General features: G+C 51.3%; 8 protein-coding genes across 8 annotated transcripts; 4 read left to right on the top strand and 4 right to left on the bottom strand.

Annotated features, from left to right (window-relative positions):
* Positions 1-177: 177 nt before the first annotated feature.
* Positions 178-5,884, top strand: CC77DRAFT_1093916 (hypothetical protein; the record flags this gene model as incomplete). Its single annotated transcript, XM_018529709.1, has 6 exons — positions 178-648; positions 767-846; positions 900-2,371; positions 2,421-2,891; positions 3,179-5,257; positions 5,309-5,884. The coding sequence occupies exons 1-6, from the start codon at positions 533-535 to the stop codon at positions 5,882-5,884; spliced, it is 4,794 nt and encodes a 1,597-aa protein (XP_018387004.1). The 5' UTR covers positions 178-532.
* A 363-nt stretch (positions 5,885-6,247) lies between these two features.
* On the bottom strand, positions 6,248-6,974 carry CC77DRAFT_1049357 (hypothetical protein; the record flags this gene model as incomplete). The annotated part of the gene is made up of 2 exons (XM_018527572.1): positions 6,248-6,798; positions 6,893-6,974. 2 exons carry the CDS (start codon positions 6,972-6,974, stop codon positions 6,248-6,250), a joined length of 633 nt encoding a protein of 210 aa, XP_018387003.1.
* A 537-nt stretch (positions 6,975-7,511) lies between these two features.
* CC77DRAFT_986938 (hypothetical protein) lies at positions 7,512-8,681 on the top strand (the record flags this gene model as incomplete). The annotated part of the gene is made up of 2 exons (XM_018536230.1): positions 7,512-7,955; positions 8,019-8,681. 2 exons carry the CDS (start codon positions 7,512-7,514, stop codon positions 8,679-8,681), a joined length of 1,107 nt encoding a protein of 368 aa, XP_018387002.1.
* A 555-nt stretch (positions 8,682-9,236) lies between these two features.
* Positions 9,237-10,512, top strand: CC77DRAFT_1019508 (hypothetical protein). Its single transcript, XM_018524846.1, has 2 exons — positions 9,237-9,700; positions 9,751-10,512. Exons 1-2 carry the CDS (start codon positions 9,669-9,671, stop codon positions 10,262-10,264), a joined length of 546 nt encoding a protein of 181 aa, XP_018387001.1. The 5' UTR covers positions 9,237-9,668; the 3' UTR covers positions 10,265-10,512.
* CC77DRAFT_1019507 (Clavaminate synthase-like protein) lies at positions 10,511-12,470 on the bottom strand. The gene has a single exon (XM_018524845.1). The coding sequence runs from the start codon at positions 12,130-12,132 to the stop codon at positions 10,630-10,632; it is 1,503 nt and encodes a 500-aa protein (XP_018387000.1). The 5' UTR covers positions 12,133-12,470; the 3' UTR covers positions 10,511-10,629.
* Positions 12,241-13,492, top strand: CC77DRAFT_811214 (mitochondrial deoxynucleotide carrier). Its single transcript, XM_018533296.1, has 3 exons — positions 12,241-12,380; positions 12,452-12,504; positions 12,552-13,492. Exons 1-3 carry the CDS (start codon positions 12,348-12,350, stop codon positions 13,432-13,434), a joined length of 969 nt encoding a protein of 322 aa, XP_018386999.1. The 5' UTR covers positions 12,241-12,347; the 3' UTR covers positions 13,435-13,492.
* Positions 13,493-13,550: 58 nt separating this feature from the next.
* Positions 13,551-14,102, bottom strand: CC77DRAFT_1060378 (hypothetical protein; the record flags this gene model as incomplete). The annotated part of the gene is made up of 1 exon (XM_018528333.1): positions 13,551-14,102. The coding sequence occupies one exon, from the start codon at positions 14,100-14,102 to the stop codon at positions 13,551-13,553; it is 552 nt and encodes a 183-aa protein (XP_018386998.1).
* Positions 14,103-14,667: 565 nt separating this feature from the next.
* CC77DRAFT_807823 (hypothetical protein) lies at positions 14,668-15,707 on the bottom strand. The gene has a single exon (XM_018533289.1). The coding sequence runs from the start codon at positions 15,316-15,318 to the stop codon at positions 14,917-14,919; it is 402 nt and encodes a 133-aa protein (XP_018386997.1). The 5' UTR covers positions 15,319-15,707; the 3' UTR covers positions 14,668-14,916.
* Between the last annotated feature and the right edge of the window lie 889 nt (positions 15,708-16,596).

The following is a 16,596-nucleotide window of genomic DNA, read 5'->3' as shown; positions in this document are numbered from 1 at the left end:
GATTGTGAATCCATCAGTCTGAAAATATGCGACAAGCCAAAGACGTCAAGCTGGGCGACTTCGGCAGACGGCACCTTTTTTGACAAGGCTGACGGCCGAGTGGCTCGGCAATATGACGCGCTGAGTTTCTGAATTTCTGCCACCGCCTTGCGGGCCGACGATAATCCACACGGTCCCTGAACAAGGCCTTGGTTGATCAGAACGCATCATCTCCAGACTGTCCCTAGGCTATTGCGCTTTTTGAGGCAATCGAGACTGTCGCGTACATCTCCAGCTCCGTGTAATCCTCTTTCGGCGTTCGGCTCACGCGACTTCGGCAACCGTATCAGCTACAGCCGCGCTTTTGCTCCTGATCAACAGCGGGCGACCAACTTCTGGAATCGAACCACACCACATCTATCAAGCTTCGCACATTACAACAAGCCGTCCATGAGCTCCAGCAGCCTTTGATCCGTTCAAAACACGACAACGCGACCCCCGAATCGGTCACGTAAGCTCCCTTATCGCCGGCGAGCCTGGTAAAGCCGAGGACATGAATCCAGCGCATCGTGACGGGTGGCCGCCGTCGCAGGCGTCTGCAGGTGGACAGGGTCAGCAGCAAACAGAGCAGGGCCAAGGACAGGCGTCGCGGCCTTTGGGTCCCTATGGGTGCGTACTCGCCTCCCGCTCCCTCCTCCGTAACAGACACGATGGGCGAAGATGCTTCTGAGCTCCTCTTCGCACCACTATTTGATTGCATTCAAGCTGACTTTGCGAGTGATGACAGGCCAAACAACGCGACTCCACAGGGTCCTCCACATGCGTCACCCTCACAGGGTCCGGGACCAGTACTCCCACCACCATCTGGTATGTCGCACAGGCAAACGACGCGCCAGTTCGCATTGCTAACTCCATCACAGGTGGCGGGTATTACTCGTCAAACGCCGCGACGGCCCACAACCAGAATCTCCCCACACTTCCAGGGCTGACGGCGCAACCTCAGCACTCATCACCTCACATGTCCGCCCAACGACCGCCATCTTCAGACGCGGGAGCGCAGGCTCAACAAGGCCCCCAAGCCCCTCCATACTCGTTACCGGGCATATCGCAAACTCTCCAGCAGCAGCAACAACACTTGCCGACTTCGGAGCAGGCCAGCGCTGACAGAGAGCGCGAGATGCGCGAACGCGAGACCAGAGACAGAGAGATGGATTCGCACGCACTGCACCAGCAAGAAGAGATTGTCAAGCGCGAGACGGAACAGCGGGATCGAGAGATCCATGAGCGACAGCAGCGCGAGCACGCTGCGCATCAAAACCACTCAGCGCCAATACAAATACACCAGCCTGTGGCAGTGGCACCTTCGACGCGAACGATACACGGTCCGAACGGTCTGTTGGGTCAATCGGGACCAATGAATGGACCCCTCGCGCCACCCATGGGTGGTCCCAATCCGAGTGGCCCTATGTATGGGAATGCGCCCGCGCAACATGAGCAGACTACACCACGCATGCAGCACGCGGTGCAAGCACCTATCCAGGCTCAGATGTTGATGCCTTTCGCCGGCCCTCCTGGATCTATGGCCATGGGCCAGGGACAGCAGCCGATCCTCAACGATGCCTTGAGCTATCTGGACCAGGTCAAGGTTCAGTTCGCGGACCACCCCGATGTATACAACCGATTCCTTGATATCATGAAAGACTTCAAGAGTGGTGCGATCGACACTCCGGGGGTCATTGAGAGGGTATCAACTCTTTTCGCGGGCAATCCGGCCTTGATCCAAGGCTTCAACACGTTTCTGCCACCTGGCTACAAGATTGAGTGTGGCACTAACGGCGACCCAAATGCCATTAGAGTGACGACGCCAATGGGTACCATGGTATCGACTATGCCTGCTCCAAGGCCGCTTTCGCCGCCACGCAGCAGCGCCGTCAACGGTAGCAACGGTCCCCAACACGAAGGTACTTACTACGAGACTGCTCAGGGACGCCCTTGGCCCCAGCAACAGAGAGCTCAGGGACCTGAAGGACAGGAATCGATGTTTTCACCAAACAACCGCACTCTCGGACAGCCTCTGTATGGGCCACAACAGGGGCAGCAGGGCCCAGCACCGCATTCGCCAGAGGTTACCTCACGTCCTCATCCTGACCCTGCTGGATCAGCCGCTGCGCTGGCCCACCAGCAAGAGCAGAGAGGAGTTTCTCAATTACAGAACGCAGTATCAGCTGCGACTGGTCGCTCAATGATGTCACCGAGTGTTGATCCAAGTACCTCATTGCAAGGACAAGCCATGAATGGTGCTGCTCAGCTCCCACAGATGGGTGGGGCGGCAGCTGAGAAGAGAGGGCCTGTTGAGTTCAACCATGCAATCAGCTATGTGAACAAAATCAAGGTAAATACGCTCTGTGGACCTAGACCTTGATGTACTAACAGTCACCTAGAATCGATTCGCAGCTCACCCTGACATCTACAAAAACTTTTTGGAGATACTACAGACCTACCAGCGAGAATCGAAACCCATCCAGGACGTGTACGCCCAAGTGACCCACCTGTTCGGCGGCGCGCCCGATCTGCTTGAGGACTTCAAGCAATTCCTTCCGGAATCGGCTGCTCAGCACAGGGCGCAACAGCAGGCTGCTAAGAATGCTGCCGAAGACGCAGTCATGCTCAGCAATGTACGAGGCGAATCAGGTTATGGCGCGGCCGCGAACCAACAAACTCCTGGTCGTGCGGATACATCTCGCCTGCCACCGATGGGTAACTTTGCGCCTACACCTACCGCGAACCGCGACAACAAGAGGAAGCGCGACCGACAGGGACCTGTGGCTGCGCCCATGCCCCCATCCATGCCACAGGAACTACCGACCTCGAACGTTCGCGGCGGTTACAACAACCAGGGAAGCGTCAACAAGGTATGTGAAAGATCTTCCACTATTACGGGCAGGGCTAGGTCATGGCATTGTTTTTCTCTATGCGGCACGTGCATTGCCCATAAACTCTACCTTTTCCTTCCATTTCCATGGTTATACCTTATTTCCATTCCAACGCTACCACATCACAAACATTGTCATCAAGACCACCATCACTATGCTTAATGGTGGGGCAAAATTTTACGCTCATCTCAAACTGAGTTGAAATTTGGCTTTGTTCGGATTAAGTAGAAGACAACATAATGGGATCATCAGCTAACATATCAAAGCGCGCGAAAACCGGACATGGCGCAAAGCAGGCAATTCCCGATGGTCCACCAGTGTCACCTACTCTGACACCTGCGCTGCCTGAGCCGATGCCACCGACGACTACTACGTCACCCAACCAAGATGAGCTTGCATTCTTTGATCGCGTCAAGAAATTTATCGGAAACAAGAACACGATGAATGAGTTCTTGAAGCTTTGCAATCTTTACTCGCAAGATCTGATCGACAAGCAATTGTTGATTTACCGCGCGGCATCATTCATCGGAGGAAACCAGGAATTGTATGCCTGGTTCAAGAAGTTCATGGGCGAAGATGAAGAGCAACAGAAGACCCGTCCAAAGACTGTAAACTCTCGTGTCTCGCTATCGAACTGTCGCAGCCTCGGTCCCAGCTATCGTCTGCTCCCTAGGCGCGAGCGCGAGCGTGTATGTAGCGGGCGCGACGAACTGTGCCGATCGGTCCTAAACGACGAGTGGGCGTCCCATCCGACATGGGCTTCCGAAGATTCTGGTTTCGTCGCCCATCGCAAGAACACGTTTGAAGAGGGCTTGCACCGAATCGAAGAGGAGCGCCATGACTACGACTTCAATATCGAGGCATGCAGCCGCACGATTCAACAGCTTGAACCAATCGCCAATCAGCTTCTTACGATGAAGCCGGAGGATAGGAATGGATTCACGCTACCGCCTGGACTTGGTGGACAGAGCGAAACAATCTACAAGCGGGTTATCATGAAGATCTACGGCCGCGACAGAGGAAAGGACGTGATTAAGGAGCTCTTCGCTATGCCCTGGAGCGTTGTTCCTGTACTTCTTCACAGGCTGAAGACTAAGCTTGAGGATTGGAAGGCCGCTCAGCGCGAGTGGGAGAAGGTCTGGCGCGATCAGACGCAGAAGATTTTCTGGAAATCCCTGGACCATCAGAGCATTACAGTCAAGCAGGCCGACAAGCGACAGTTCCAGCCCAAGTCACTCACAAACGAGATCCAAGTCCGATACGAAGAACAGAAGCGACTTCAGCAGATTCAAGAGATATCGCAGCCGGACTACCAATTTGCCTTCTCCTTCAGAGACGAGGAGGTACTCTTCGACGTAGCTCGATTGATGCTCACTTTCGCCGATAACAACAACAGTGCCGACTTTGCCAAGGTTGTGCCTTTTATCAAAGAGTTCGTTCCTCTATTCTTTGGCATAGATACCGCCAAATTCGAGCAACGGGTACAGACATCGGGACGCGATACACCAAACGATTCTGGCGAGGACACACCTTCTCCCGATGACGATGTCTCTCAACGCTCGCAGAAAGGAAAGAAAGGCGATCTCCGCCGCACCATTCTCGATCCCAACAACAAGCCACGCAAGGACAAGGAAGACAGTGTTGCATCGGCGAGTCGGGACAGTACTCCAGATACATCCGGCATGGACGATGAGGCTGCTGGCGACAGCTCGAACTCCAACCCTCGTGCAGATCAACCAAAACGTGAATGGATAGAATATGTTACTACCCCCACGGCTTTTGGCGATAAGGAGTTCGAACATGAAGAACCCTACCAACGCGTAGAGTTCAACATGTACTCGAATGCTTCCATCTACTGCTTCTTCCGTATGTTCGTCATGCTCTACGAAAGGTTGTTGAAGCTCAAAGAGAGTGAAGAGGAGGTCCGAAAGGTCATCAATCGGGCCAAAGAACCCAAAGCAGCGCAGAAGTTGAAGATGCTTGACAAGCAGCCTGAAGACTTCTTCAAGGACACATCGTCATCAGCGAACTACTATCAACAGCTGCTCGACATGTTCACAGAACAGATATCTGGCGAAGTGGACATGAACTTCATCGAGGAGACCCTACGCAGGTATTATCTTCAGATTGGATGGCAGCTATACTCGTTTGACAGGCTGCTCAGCTCGCTTGTCCGATTCGCGCTCGCTGTAGTGAGTCACGATAACAAGGATAAGAGCCTTGATATCTACAACCTCTTCAGGAAGGACCGCGTCAACGATACTACAACTCACAAGAACGAGATTAGCTATAGAAAGGCGGTCGAGAAATTTGCCAAGGATGCTGACACCTACCGTATCACATACGTAAGTCAACGCCTCGCCCATATCAACGACTACATATTAACACGTTTCCAGAACCCCACCAAGATGGAAGCACACGTACGCCTCTTCAAGAAGGATGACCCAACCTTTGAGTTCAACACGCTCGACCGTGTGAAGCGCTGGCGAGCATACGTCGCCTCCTACATGGCTGTGGAACCCACTGAGGAAGTCGACCTGTCTCGCGTACACTACCCTTACCTTAAGAAGCGCCTGGCCAGAACCGAGGACCTCTCAGAGGAAGAACGATTTGATCACGTCAAGCACAGCGACAAGATCACAGTCTCCATCAGCCCCTCTGCTTACATCATGAGCTTCATCAACAGCGAACCCTTCGGCACTGGTGGCGTTCAGTACTTTGTGCAGCCAGACGCCGTACGCGCGGGCCTGAGTGAGGCTGTACCGAAGCCGACTGAAGAGTACAAGAAGCTCAACGATGAACGGAGGGAGAGGGTCCAGGAAATTCTTGTCAGGAACAACAGCTGGATGAAGGATCTTAGCCGCGACGATGTAGATGCTAAGAAGGCCGCTTTCAAGAAGGATCTCGAGGAGCCTAGGAAGGTGGCTGATAATGAGGATGTGGACATGGATGGCGCAGACGGTTTCGATTAACTTCCTCGTCACTTGGTTTGCGAAGAGAAGGTTGGGTGGTGACGCCCATCGTTGTATCTTTGGCGTTGTGTGGACTTTGATGTCACAGTGCGACGAAGGGTTGGTGTCTACGATTTCTTGCGTTTTGATATCAACATGTTCGCGTTGCGCGTCCAGAGGAGTGCAGCAAACGGCGTGCCTTGCACAGCACGACATGGTTTTCTTCCGAGACGGCGCTGACGGCGTTTTCAAGGATGATAACCCGACTCGACTCTTCATCTATATCCACTTGTGTTTTTAGGATTGAATGTCATTTTCGTCTTCTCGTATCTTGCTGCGTCTTCTACATTACAATCTTCCCTTGGCAGCTCCATGTTCATGCAGTCACTTGACATTCTTCTCCAACCACTCCTCCCACTGCTCGGCTGTCCAAGAACTACTAATCTCGTTGTTCACAACACCGTCGAACACGACCGTGGGGGTTACATGCACACCGGTCAGTCGATTCGCCTTGACTTGCACCTTGACATCATCCGTGACCCCGTTGCCCGAGTTCAAACTTCCGTCCTCACCGGGCTTATCACTAATCTCCAACAATCCGTAGACCTTGCCCTCATCGACACCCACGGACCCAGCAATCTTAGCAAGCCTCTTATACGTAGCATTCCTCGTTTCATTTACCAGACTGACATCGAAGAAGTCTTTTTGCTGGTCGAACAGCTTCTCGGAGAAATCCCAGAATTTGGACGAGTCAATCTTTTGGACGGCATAGCCGGCTTCGTGGACGAGTGTAGAGGAGGGGTGCCAAGGTTGGATTTGCTGCCGGAAGATAGTCACGACGCGGTCGGAGTACTTCTCTAAGAGCGTTTTACGGAGCGAAGTACCGTAGATTGTTTTGAACATCTTGGCGGAGAAGGGACAGACATAGTCAAGGTCTAGATGTAGATGTTAGTTTGCTTGGTGTGCTTTACAGGAATTGGGAAATGCGGATCATGTGCTTAGGGAAAGACAAGAGGGTCGAAGACGTACAGAGCTCGAGAGTATGAACGGCTTTTGGCTGGATGGCATTGGAAGCGAGCTTCTGGCCGGCGAACTTGGGTGCAAGGGCCATGGCTGTTGTTGCTGTGGCTCTAGGACAGGCGGGTTTGAGAGTTTCAATGTGTCTATTGCCTGAAGTTGGGACCGCAGAACTTATGTAGGTGCACAGACTACGAGTCAAAAGCAATGCTTATATTGTGAGTTAAAGATGGGGTGAGAGCACGCAATGGCGAGATGTATGCATGGTCTCGGTGCTTCGTGTATGACGAAAGCGGGGCCGGATCTGGCATGTGAAGACATGGGGTCCATGACACCCGTCTCGAGGGACGCCGGCCCGCTCATACAGTATTGTACCGATACAATTTCAGATTGTACCTGTGCGTTCTCATAACCAATTACCACAGCGTTTGTATGGTACAAAGTGTAGGATATGCGAGGGATGAACTATGGTCAAGGATAGCTCGCCCCTCCCCCACCGCCAACTCCGCTCACTCCCGAGCTTCAAGCTCCATGCAGCACCTCGTCATAAGCAGCCTATAGTGGACGCTTCAACCTAGGCATCCACTGTCTCTACTCACACATCTTGTTAGTAACCGTCTGCTTCCCAGCAATGTCCGATCCGAGCTCGACAGACGATGACCTCCTCGCCCGCCTCAACGCGCTCAAGAAGTCCTCTGTCAGCCTAGACACAAATTACGGCGCGTCAACAACGCCTACGAACCCCCCTAAACCTACTGATGACCTCGCTGCCCGCTTCGCACGTCTTGGCAGCGCGTCTCCCTCGGGCTCGCCACAGCCGTCACGTACAACGTCCACCAACAACGCAGGCGCACCAGTCGTAGCGCCAGGGGCACCGAGCTACCTGCAAGGAATAGCCCAGGGTATAGGAGACTCGAATGTAGAGTTTAATGAGGAAGACGAAAAGAGTCTGGAGGAGTTGCTTGGCGAGCTGAAGGGCGCTGTAGGTGACCGAAAAGAATGGGACGTGTCCAAAGAGGAGCAACAAGATGTCGGAAAGCTACTGAAAGACATGCGCAAGATACTACCAGAAGTAGTGAATAGCCGGGCACAAGATTCGCCGGGCGGAAATGGGAAACGCAACCAACCATCGAAGGAGGAACTTACAGACTGGGAGAGCATCGAAATCAATGTTGGAAGTGGAGAGGTTGGTAGGGCTCAGGAAGACATGGAAAACGAAGAAGAAGAAGGCAACGAAGACAAGAAAACGAGGACCGAGGACGATGAGGCGGACGATGTAATAGCGAGGGTTATGGCGGAACTAGAGATTAGCAACAAGTACGATCCTCCTTCTCCTCCGTCTGGAGATGACAGGTCGGACTCCGGAGGCCAAAAAAGCAAACCAGAAGAGAACACAACGGACGACGGCTTTACACTTCCTTCCGCCCCGAGCACCCTGCCCGAAGACGACTTCGCACGCAGTCAAGCCATCGAGGATGCTTTTACCGCACGCCTGGCCGCCCTAGCTGCCCCTTCTTCATCACAGGCGGATCCTCTTGGTCTCCCCTCTGCTCCATCATTTGCACCCAGGAACAAACCCCCCGTGTCTGCGAATATACAGAAGAAGATTGATGATGAGGTTGATACATGGTGTATCATCTGCCAGGACGACGCGACTCTGAAGTGCCTGGGTTGTGACGACGATTTATATTGCCAGAACTGTTGGATGGAAGGCCATCGAGGGGAGTCTGCTGGCTTCGAGGAGAAGCGACATAAAGCCGTGTTGTATTCGAAGAAGAAGAAACAACAAGCTGCTGCGTGAAAGATCAAAGATGAATCTGTAAAAAAGCTTGCATAAGAGACTGAACATCCGAAGGCAGGAGTCTCCAAGGCGCACAATATACGCCTGGCCTACAATGAGGGGAGCAACTGCCGCTAGGCTTAATCGGTTGCCTCCTCTGCCATGGAAAGGAAAGTGTATATCGGGGCTTATCCTGTAAGCCACCACAGTATAAAGGAGCACAAGAACCATCTCGTCCTCCTTGCATCGCGTCGCTGGATACAACAGGAGACTACCTTGTTGCCACATCAAACGCTCACCGTTAGGTTCGCCTGATGGGAATTTTGCGCCTTCTGTCTTGCTCTAAATTCTACAAGATGCCAGACTACTCCAAGATTTGTGTAGACGAAGCTGAGATGGACCAGGCTATCGTCCTTGTGCGAAATTTTGAAGGGTGTGGTTATGTCTCGCTCTCGATGCTCCTGCTTCATATGCGACATGTACACGTAGAGGCATGAAGGTCTCGTTTTGGCACAGCTGATCTAGACTGTGAAGATGGTCATGATGTATTGTCTCGTTGTTGGAGTATGGCACAAGTAGGATGGCTGTGGAAGGATCTCAAGAGCCACGTGGACTTCAAGATACAGTGATTTTCATCTAGCTTTGTGAGAAGACAAGTGGGAGTCGGTCATAATGGGCTTCTAGCATAAGAGGTAAGTACATACTGTATGTCCGTAGGCGACGCCAGAGTATACTCACGATTTGTGGAACCGCTCATACACCGCCTCGCACATACCCTGTGATGTGAAGTTAGAAGATCTAGAACGTGGTGATCTTCTCTCACCTAACCTTTCTTATTTGCTATCTCACCTTTACGGTCAAAAGCGCTGGTCACCGTTTATGTTCATGTCAAAATCAATCCACTGGCTGCATCTTTAAACACTACCATTATCGTCGCTGCAAGACGCTTACTACAGCTATACCTACGACTACTCTCCATATATCTCGAGACTACAACCTGAAGTCGGAATGGCGGAACACCCCAGGCGTATCTCCGAGATGTACTAAACTCCCCACGATTGCCCATTTTCTGGCTGACCACGTCTCCTAGTACTCCACGCAACTCAGATATATCACCGCTTCTACATCTCCCTGGAGAAATCAGGAATGAGATCTATCAATACGTTCTTAACGAAGGCGTCTACGACTTCATGGATGGTATTGTTTCGCCCACTTACGAATGTGACGAGCGATTTGCTCTCCTCCGAGTCTGCCGCGAGATTTACAACGAAACAAGGCTACTTCCATTCTCTCTTAACACATTCCACTTCGGCAGTTTCAAAGTCTTCCACAAGTTCATCATTAAATTTACTACGACAAAGCAACGTCAAGCCATTCGTGCACTAGACCTAGAAATCTGGACTCAATGCTGCATCGACCACATTGAAGACTTTGAAATCCGTCAGATGTACTCGTTATCCGACGTACTTCCGGGACTGCAATCTGTCGATGTACTTAGATACAGTGTGAACTGTTACCCTAAGGCCACGCGTGGTGAACGACAGAAAATTGACCAGTGGCTGCGATGCGGTCTGGACGAGCGCGTGGACATGAATATCTCATAGGAAGATAGATGATCGGGCCTTGTGTGGGAGGTTCATGACTGGTTGTGAGCAAAGTCGGACCAACGAGGAGTTAAATGGATGTGCTTGTTCATGGTTGCGCCATCGTGGGTTCTGCTACTCAACGGGGAGAAAAGACGGTCTATGTACAGTAGGTATCTATTTCTCATTATCTGTGTTCCAGCCGAGACTTTTCACATATCAAGAGTCATCTCTGCATCATAATGCAAAAGTTTTGTATAGACATCGCCGAAAATTTACATTGAGAGCAGGTGTTCTCACTGATATCGACCGCTACCTATGTATATGGTAAAGTCGAGTTCTGAAGCCAAGTCATATCCATGGTATGCGACATACACTTCCGTCCTCTATTTTACAGCATGTCGAACTACACCCTCAGCGACCCATTTGCCCTCAAACTTCTCCTCGAGCACCCTCAATTTGCTGAAGAAGACATCGTCATCAACATACGCGCCCTTGAGCCACCGCTCACCCTTTGAAGCATCGAAAGCCTTCCTAGCATGCAACACCCTCCTGTTATCGAAGATAACACATTCACCCTCATTCAACCTGTACTCGTACAGATTCTCTTCAGCACTGAGTAGTTTCTCGTATGCATGCGAAGCAGCAATGAATGAGCGAAGCGATGTAGAATTGCCGCTGCCGATACGTGCCTCGAATGGGGCCTGGAAAGGTGGAGACCAATTTATACGGCGAATGGCGAGATTGGTGGGATCACTGTAGTTGGGGTAGGAGAATGTCTCAATCACCGGTCGTGTGAAGTGGTAGTGGTACGTTGGGTGGTGGTAATGGTATGTCACGGGGAAGGTACATAGGGTTCTGAAGTGGCCTTCGGACTGTTGGCGCAGTTGGTGTGCTGCGGCGAAAGAGTCGGAGAAGAAGGATTCACCGCCTGGTGTGCGGGCTCGGAGGAAGTGCAGGAATTGCAGGTGAGGCGGGTTGGATGTATAGAGGAGATCCATGTGGAGACCGAGGTAATCGGGAGTGTAAGCTATGTTCTCGGCTTTGGGCTTTGAGCGAACGTCCCATGTACGGCCATAGAATGTGTCTTTGAGTGTACCGACACGGGAGGCAAGTGAGACTACGGATTCCTCGGATTCTGGCACGTTTTTAATGAAGAGAAGACCGTATCTGTTGAGGTGAGTGAGTGCTTCGAAGAGTGTTTCGTCTTGGGACATGTAGCTGTCATAGTCAATCCATTTGTTGTCTTTTACGATCCTTTTGTTGTCCCAGAACACTCTGTCATCGTGTCGTACTCCACCACGCAACTCGATTTCAGTGTTGAACGCACGCCGTAGCCAGTCGATAGAGTGCCGTGTGCGATGCTCCGGACCAAAGCCTTTGACATCTGTCTTCCACGAGAGCTCGATACATGTCCCCTTGTCCTCGTCAACGACTGTCTTGCAGCTGCCCTCGAGATGTTCAGGAATATCTGAGGTCTGGAAGCGCTTGTTCTTGCTGTCAGGGTCCATGCATTGTGTACATGTGCAGCTGTCACGGAGAAATACAGCGTCGAAGACCTTGGAATCTCCATCGATATTCACAGCGATCTTCTTTGCTGGGCCACCGTCGAGTTGACCGATGCTCGGGTCATTCTGAATGAGAGATTCTTGCTCTTTTGACAGTCTCGAGTCTTGTTCTTGCTGTAGCTGTTCCTGGCGTTTGGTTGGCCGGAAGGGACCATGAGTAGCGGGGCTCCAATCAGCATGCTCGGCCGGCTTAGGTGATCGCCAAAAGGAATTGAAGAAGAAGCGCCGTCTCTGAGCAGCGAATGTAGTCGTGCGAGAGGAAGCCGTAACCTGCAATCTCAGACTTCGTAGCGGTAACTTGGTGGTAACGGTCGAAGACATGGTCGGACGCAGCTGTTTTCAGTGACGAAGTTGGGCGGGGTGGCTTGCTTTTCAGAATCAGGGAGCTTGGTGGAAACAATCAACCCGTAAACCGAGGTCTCTACCCACCCTTTGCCCGGCACGTTTGCAATTAAAGGCGTCGTACCGATAATCGGCAGTTGGCATCTAATAACGCGCGCGAAAATAGCACGTGTATCGCTTGACGCGCTGGGCGCATGTCTGAGGGTGTCGCACAGCTGAAGCATGAGGTAGGAGCTTGTCTATCTTCACTGTTTCGCGACGTGGCAGGCAGGCAGGCGCAGGCTGACGTAGTTGATAGGGCTCCCAGCGACAGGTTGTCGTCGCAGGTGCGGTTGCCGGCCTGGTATCGCGGTATGTTGGCCCCCTCTTGTTCATGTATAGTGCTGACATAGCCACAGCTTCGTGATAGCTCCTCTCGACGTCATAAAGATCCGCCTGCAACTCCAGATCCACTCCCTCTCCGACCCTCTCAGCGTTCGACATGTCCAGGGACCCGTCTACAAAGGAACAATAGGCACCCTCAAGCAGATCCTCCATGAGGAGGGTGTCACAGGACTATGGAAGGGCAACATACCTGCGGAGTTGATGTACTTGACGTACGGCAGCGCCCAGTTCTCTGCCTATACGTACGTGTCGCACTGGCTGGAGACTATACCTGCACCATATACGCTTCCTAGTTCTGTCACAAACTTCCTCAGTGGTGCGAGTGCGGGTGCTGCTGCTACAACAGCCACCTACCCGCTCGATCTTCTGCGCACGCGCTTTGCTGCCCAAGGAAAAGATCGCGTCTATACCTCCATCATAGCGTCGGTGAAGCACATCGCACAGCATGAAGGACCTAGGGGTTTCTTTCGCGGCCTCGGCGCAGGCGTGAGCCAGATTGTGCCCTACATGGGCCTCTTCTTCGCCAGCTACGAGAGCTTGAAGCCCGTTACCGCCTCCTCTCCCATACCCTTACCACTCGGAAGCTCGGATGCCGTCGCCGGTGTTATCGCGAGCGTTCTTTCCAAAACCGCCGTCTACCCGCTCGACACTACACGCAAGCGACTACAAGTTCAAGGGCCCATGCGCGACCGATACGTTCATCGGAACATACCAACTTATAGCGGTGTCATCAGCACTATAGCGCATATATGGAAGCACGAAGGTAGACGAGGCATGTACCGCGGCTTGACGGTCAGTCTACTGAAGGCTGCGCCAGCCAGCGCCGTTACTATGTGGACATACGAGCGGGCCATGGGGCTCATGTTGGCTTTTGATGAACAGCACAAAGATGATTGAATAGCCTTTTGGCAACTTTAGCATGTATAGACCGGCGTCAAGATACCAAATTCGGCTTCATTGTAGACTGCATTTCCGAATCAAAATTACATTACAACTCGTTCCTTGTGAAAGCACTATGATAGGTTCCCAAACTCACCCTCCCTGCCTCTCCACACGACCTTCACCATAGGTTGTGCTAGGAAGTCTTCGACCCCTTTCTTCGTCATCTCTTCGCTCCACCCTCTGCGTCGCAGCGTCTGCTGTAGAACGAACGCCATATCTACATTGTTTATAGCTACTTCCAGTGTCTCACCCTGAAAGCCTGGTATCACAAAATCCAAGTTTAGCTGTGGAGCCTCGCGTGCAGCAAGGTAGAATGGCGTTGGAAATGGGCCTGGCGGTTGTGGACGCTTGTCCGACTGCGGGCGAGCGAGAAGGACGTGTCTTGCGACGGGTGATTCGCGAAGAGGTGGTGGTGGATGTGGCCGTAAGACAGTGGAACTGGCATGTTTTACGTCAAAGTTAGGGTATTCCTTGCTGAAGTCCTTCTCAAACTTGGAGATTTCATTCTGCGTTTGGGCATTGTGATTGTTGAGCAGCCAATTTGTGTGCCCTAATTCTTCAATCTTCTTCTCATTCTCGCGGGCGAGAGCCTCTAGTGCTGCGAGGCGTGAGTTGGTTGACATTTTGTTTGTGCGTGTGTCAGTAAGACCTTGTTAGGCTACGGAGTAGGTTATTTTATAGAAAGAGAGCTGAGTTGTTACCATAGTAATACTCAATATGCACTAAGATCTTGATTTGTGACGGTGTATATTGTGAAGGAACCTTAGTAATTGAAGAGATCAGAAGGGATTTTCACTATATGAATTGGGTGCTGTATTAGTATCTAGATCTCGAGTGATTTCCGGACTTCATCAGGATTCATCACCTACGCTTAGGGATACATATTAGAAAGAGCCATTTGCAGCGTAGAATTGAACTCCACAAAGTGCTGCATAGCCATTCTCTTTGTACATCATACATATACCATGTACTACAGTGTTATAATAAGACGAAACGACTATCTAATTCTCTTTCACCTTGGATTGATTCACCCATCAGCATTGAGTCGGCATTGCATCAAAATAGCGAAACGCTCTCGAACATTATGACGAATCAAGGATGATTACGCAGAGATTGCGGAGCATCAGGTTAGTATGATGGATAGTATCGCAAGTGTCACATCGAGTACCAGATGTAAAATACTAAAGTGCCTGAAGCTAAATCAATCGAATTACTTCTATATCTGATACTCTACTGTCTATTGTAACGAACGTGAAAACTTATGCAACATGCCAAAACTCAACTTCATCCCACGCTATGCTCCGTTACTGAAACGCTCAAGCCAAGAAAACAAGCAAACGAGTGACTCAAGGAGAACCCTCTCTAACAATTACAACCTCGACAACCCCTCAATCTCAGCGCGTCCATGCCTCTAGCGTCGGATCAATATCTCGACCTCTAGTAAGCCTTCTCACAATGGAAAGTGAAACCGCTCAGCCAAGTCTCGATCGGCTTCGTAACGTCGCCATCCAGATCGACAAAGTTTTTTGCACGACCGTCGATGTCAAAAATCCAGCCAGGGATGTTAAGGTTGACAAGCTGGCACTTGGTCGTGTCTTGGAACTTGGTGAGTTGGGCTGATGTACCGACGATATTACCGGCACCCTTGTCGACAGCCTTGCCGGCGAAAAGAGAAGATATGTAATAAGGGGTGCCGTCGGCGGGTATGGTGGCTTCTGCATTGGCGCCGCTTTGGTCGTTGTAGATCCGGAGGGTGATTTGAGGAATGGGAGAGGGGATCGCAGTCACCGCCGTGGTAAAGGCGAGAAGGGTGGCGGCGAGGGTAGTGGTGAGCTGCATTTTGATAGATTTGTTGACGGATTGATGATATTGCAGTGTCTTGTTGAAGAACGTTGGTGTTTGTAGAGAAGTCTGGATTGTGGTGTAGAGTGATGATGCTGTTGGTGAAGGGCTACTAGAAAGAGATGATGTCCTGCTTTATACCCTACATAAGTTGTCTCCAGACTCTCTGTTTTCCCAAATAGGAGCCGGTCGTGACACCGTCCGCTGAGCTATTCGTATACATCGTCAGCGAGTAGCCCGCTCGACGACCGCCTTTTCTCAGCTACATCACAAAGTGACCACCAAATTGGCTTGGGACCTCATATTTCCGCGCACAAAACATCATGTGAGGTTCGATGGGCATCTGTCTTAGTCAAGGTTGGCGTGTGGCACAGTCTTAGGGTAGGACTGCTATGGTCACAGTGGAGATTATTCAGAGCGCCTATTGGGTTTATTTGGTGGAATATACGCATGGAAGTTTCTTACAAAAGATTAAAACCCTTGGAAATATCGATGGCGGAAAATTGATGTGAGAAACGAAATGGCGGTGATCGAAGGCAGAGCTGAAGGTAGCTGAATGTGAACTCAGCCTCTGTGGGGCTCGCATCGTCAGCAAACAAGACCAACGCGCCTCTCTTGGAATGAATCACGAGGTGGCCTGATCAAAAAAAAAGAGCTTGACGTCTTTCCCCACGACCGACGTAGCTATCTGATTCACAACCTGTTTAGTTCTCTTTAAGGTCTGTGGGTCGCATGCTCGTGATACTGGAGTATCTTCAATGCAACCAGAATTCGCTTATGAAATATGCAAAGTACGGTAACAACAGACTGTTATTATGCAGACTGTAATATATGCAAAGTCAAAATGCATGGATAGCAAAGTCGGCACGCGTGAGGCGCCAGCTGTGCCAGGAATAAACAGAAAGCTACTCCATTGCCCTCTTTTCTCGAATTTCTTACCGTTGGTCTCGAGGTCGATATTGTGAGAACCAAAGACGATAGGTACATATGGCGCTGGCGCATATGTGTCGTTGCGCGGGAAAACCAGGTCTACTTCATAACGCCCGAGGAGTCGCTGACGGCCGCATCTATAGCTCATGTACAGGTCACAAACAATCGGCAAATCCAAAAGACAATGTACATGTAGGAGCGTGCTATGACCGGAAGATCGCGAAGAAGAGGGTGCTGTGGAGGTAATGGCGGAGTGAGGTTGGATAAATCGAAAAATTCGGGGAGTCACAACGCGACTGAAGAAACTGGTTTGGCGGAGCGGACTCTGTGTTGGAAGGGCTTGTG

Source organism: Alternaria alternata (genome assembly GCF_001642055.1).
Source record: "Alternaria alternata strain SRC1lrK2f unplaced genomic scaffold CC77scaffold_8, whole genome shotgun sequence".
In the NCBI taxonomy this organism is placed as follows: domain Eukaryota; kingdom Fungi; phylum Ascomycota; class Dothideomycetes; order Pleosporales; family Pleosporaceae; genus Alternaria; species Alternaria alternata.
This window is presented reverse-complemented; position numbering and strand designations above follow the sequence as displayed.

Coding starts and splice junctions, on each gene's coding strand:
- CC77DRAFT_1019507 (XM_018524845.1), bottom strand. CDS start 12,132: ATGTCTTCGACCGTTACCACCAAGTTACCGCTACGAAGTCTGAGATTG.
- CC77DRAFT_811214 (XM_018533296.1), top strand. CDS start 12,348: ATGTCTGAGGGTGTCGCACAGCTGAAGCATGAG. Junction 12,381..12,451: donor TCGCACAGCTGAAGCATGAG/GTAGGAGCTTGT, acceptor CGTAGTTGATAG/GGCTCCCAGCGACAGGTTGT. Junction 12,505..12,551: donor GTTGCCGGCCTGGTATCGCG/GTATGTTGGCCC, acceptor ACATAGCCACAG/CTTCGTGATAGCTCCTCTCG.
- CC77DRAFT_1019508 (XM_018524846.1), top strand. CDS start 9,669: ATGGCGGAACACCCCAGGCGTATCTCCGAGAT. Junction 9,701..9,750: donor CCCAGGCGTATCTCCGAGAT/GTACTAAACTCC, acceptor CACGTCTCCTAG/TACTCCACGCAACTCAGATA.
- CC77DRAFT_807823 (XM_018533289.1), bottom strand. CDS start 15,318: ATGCAGCTCACCACTACCCTCGCCGCCACCCTTCTCGCCTTTACCACG.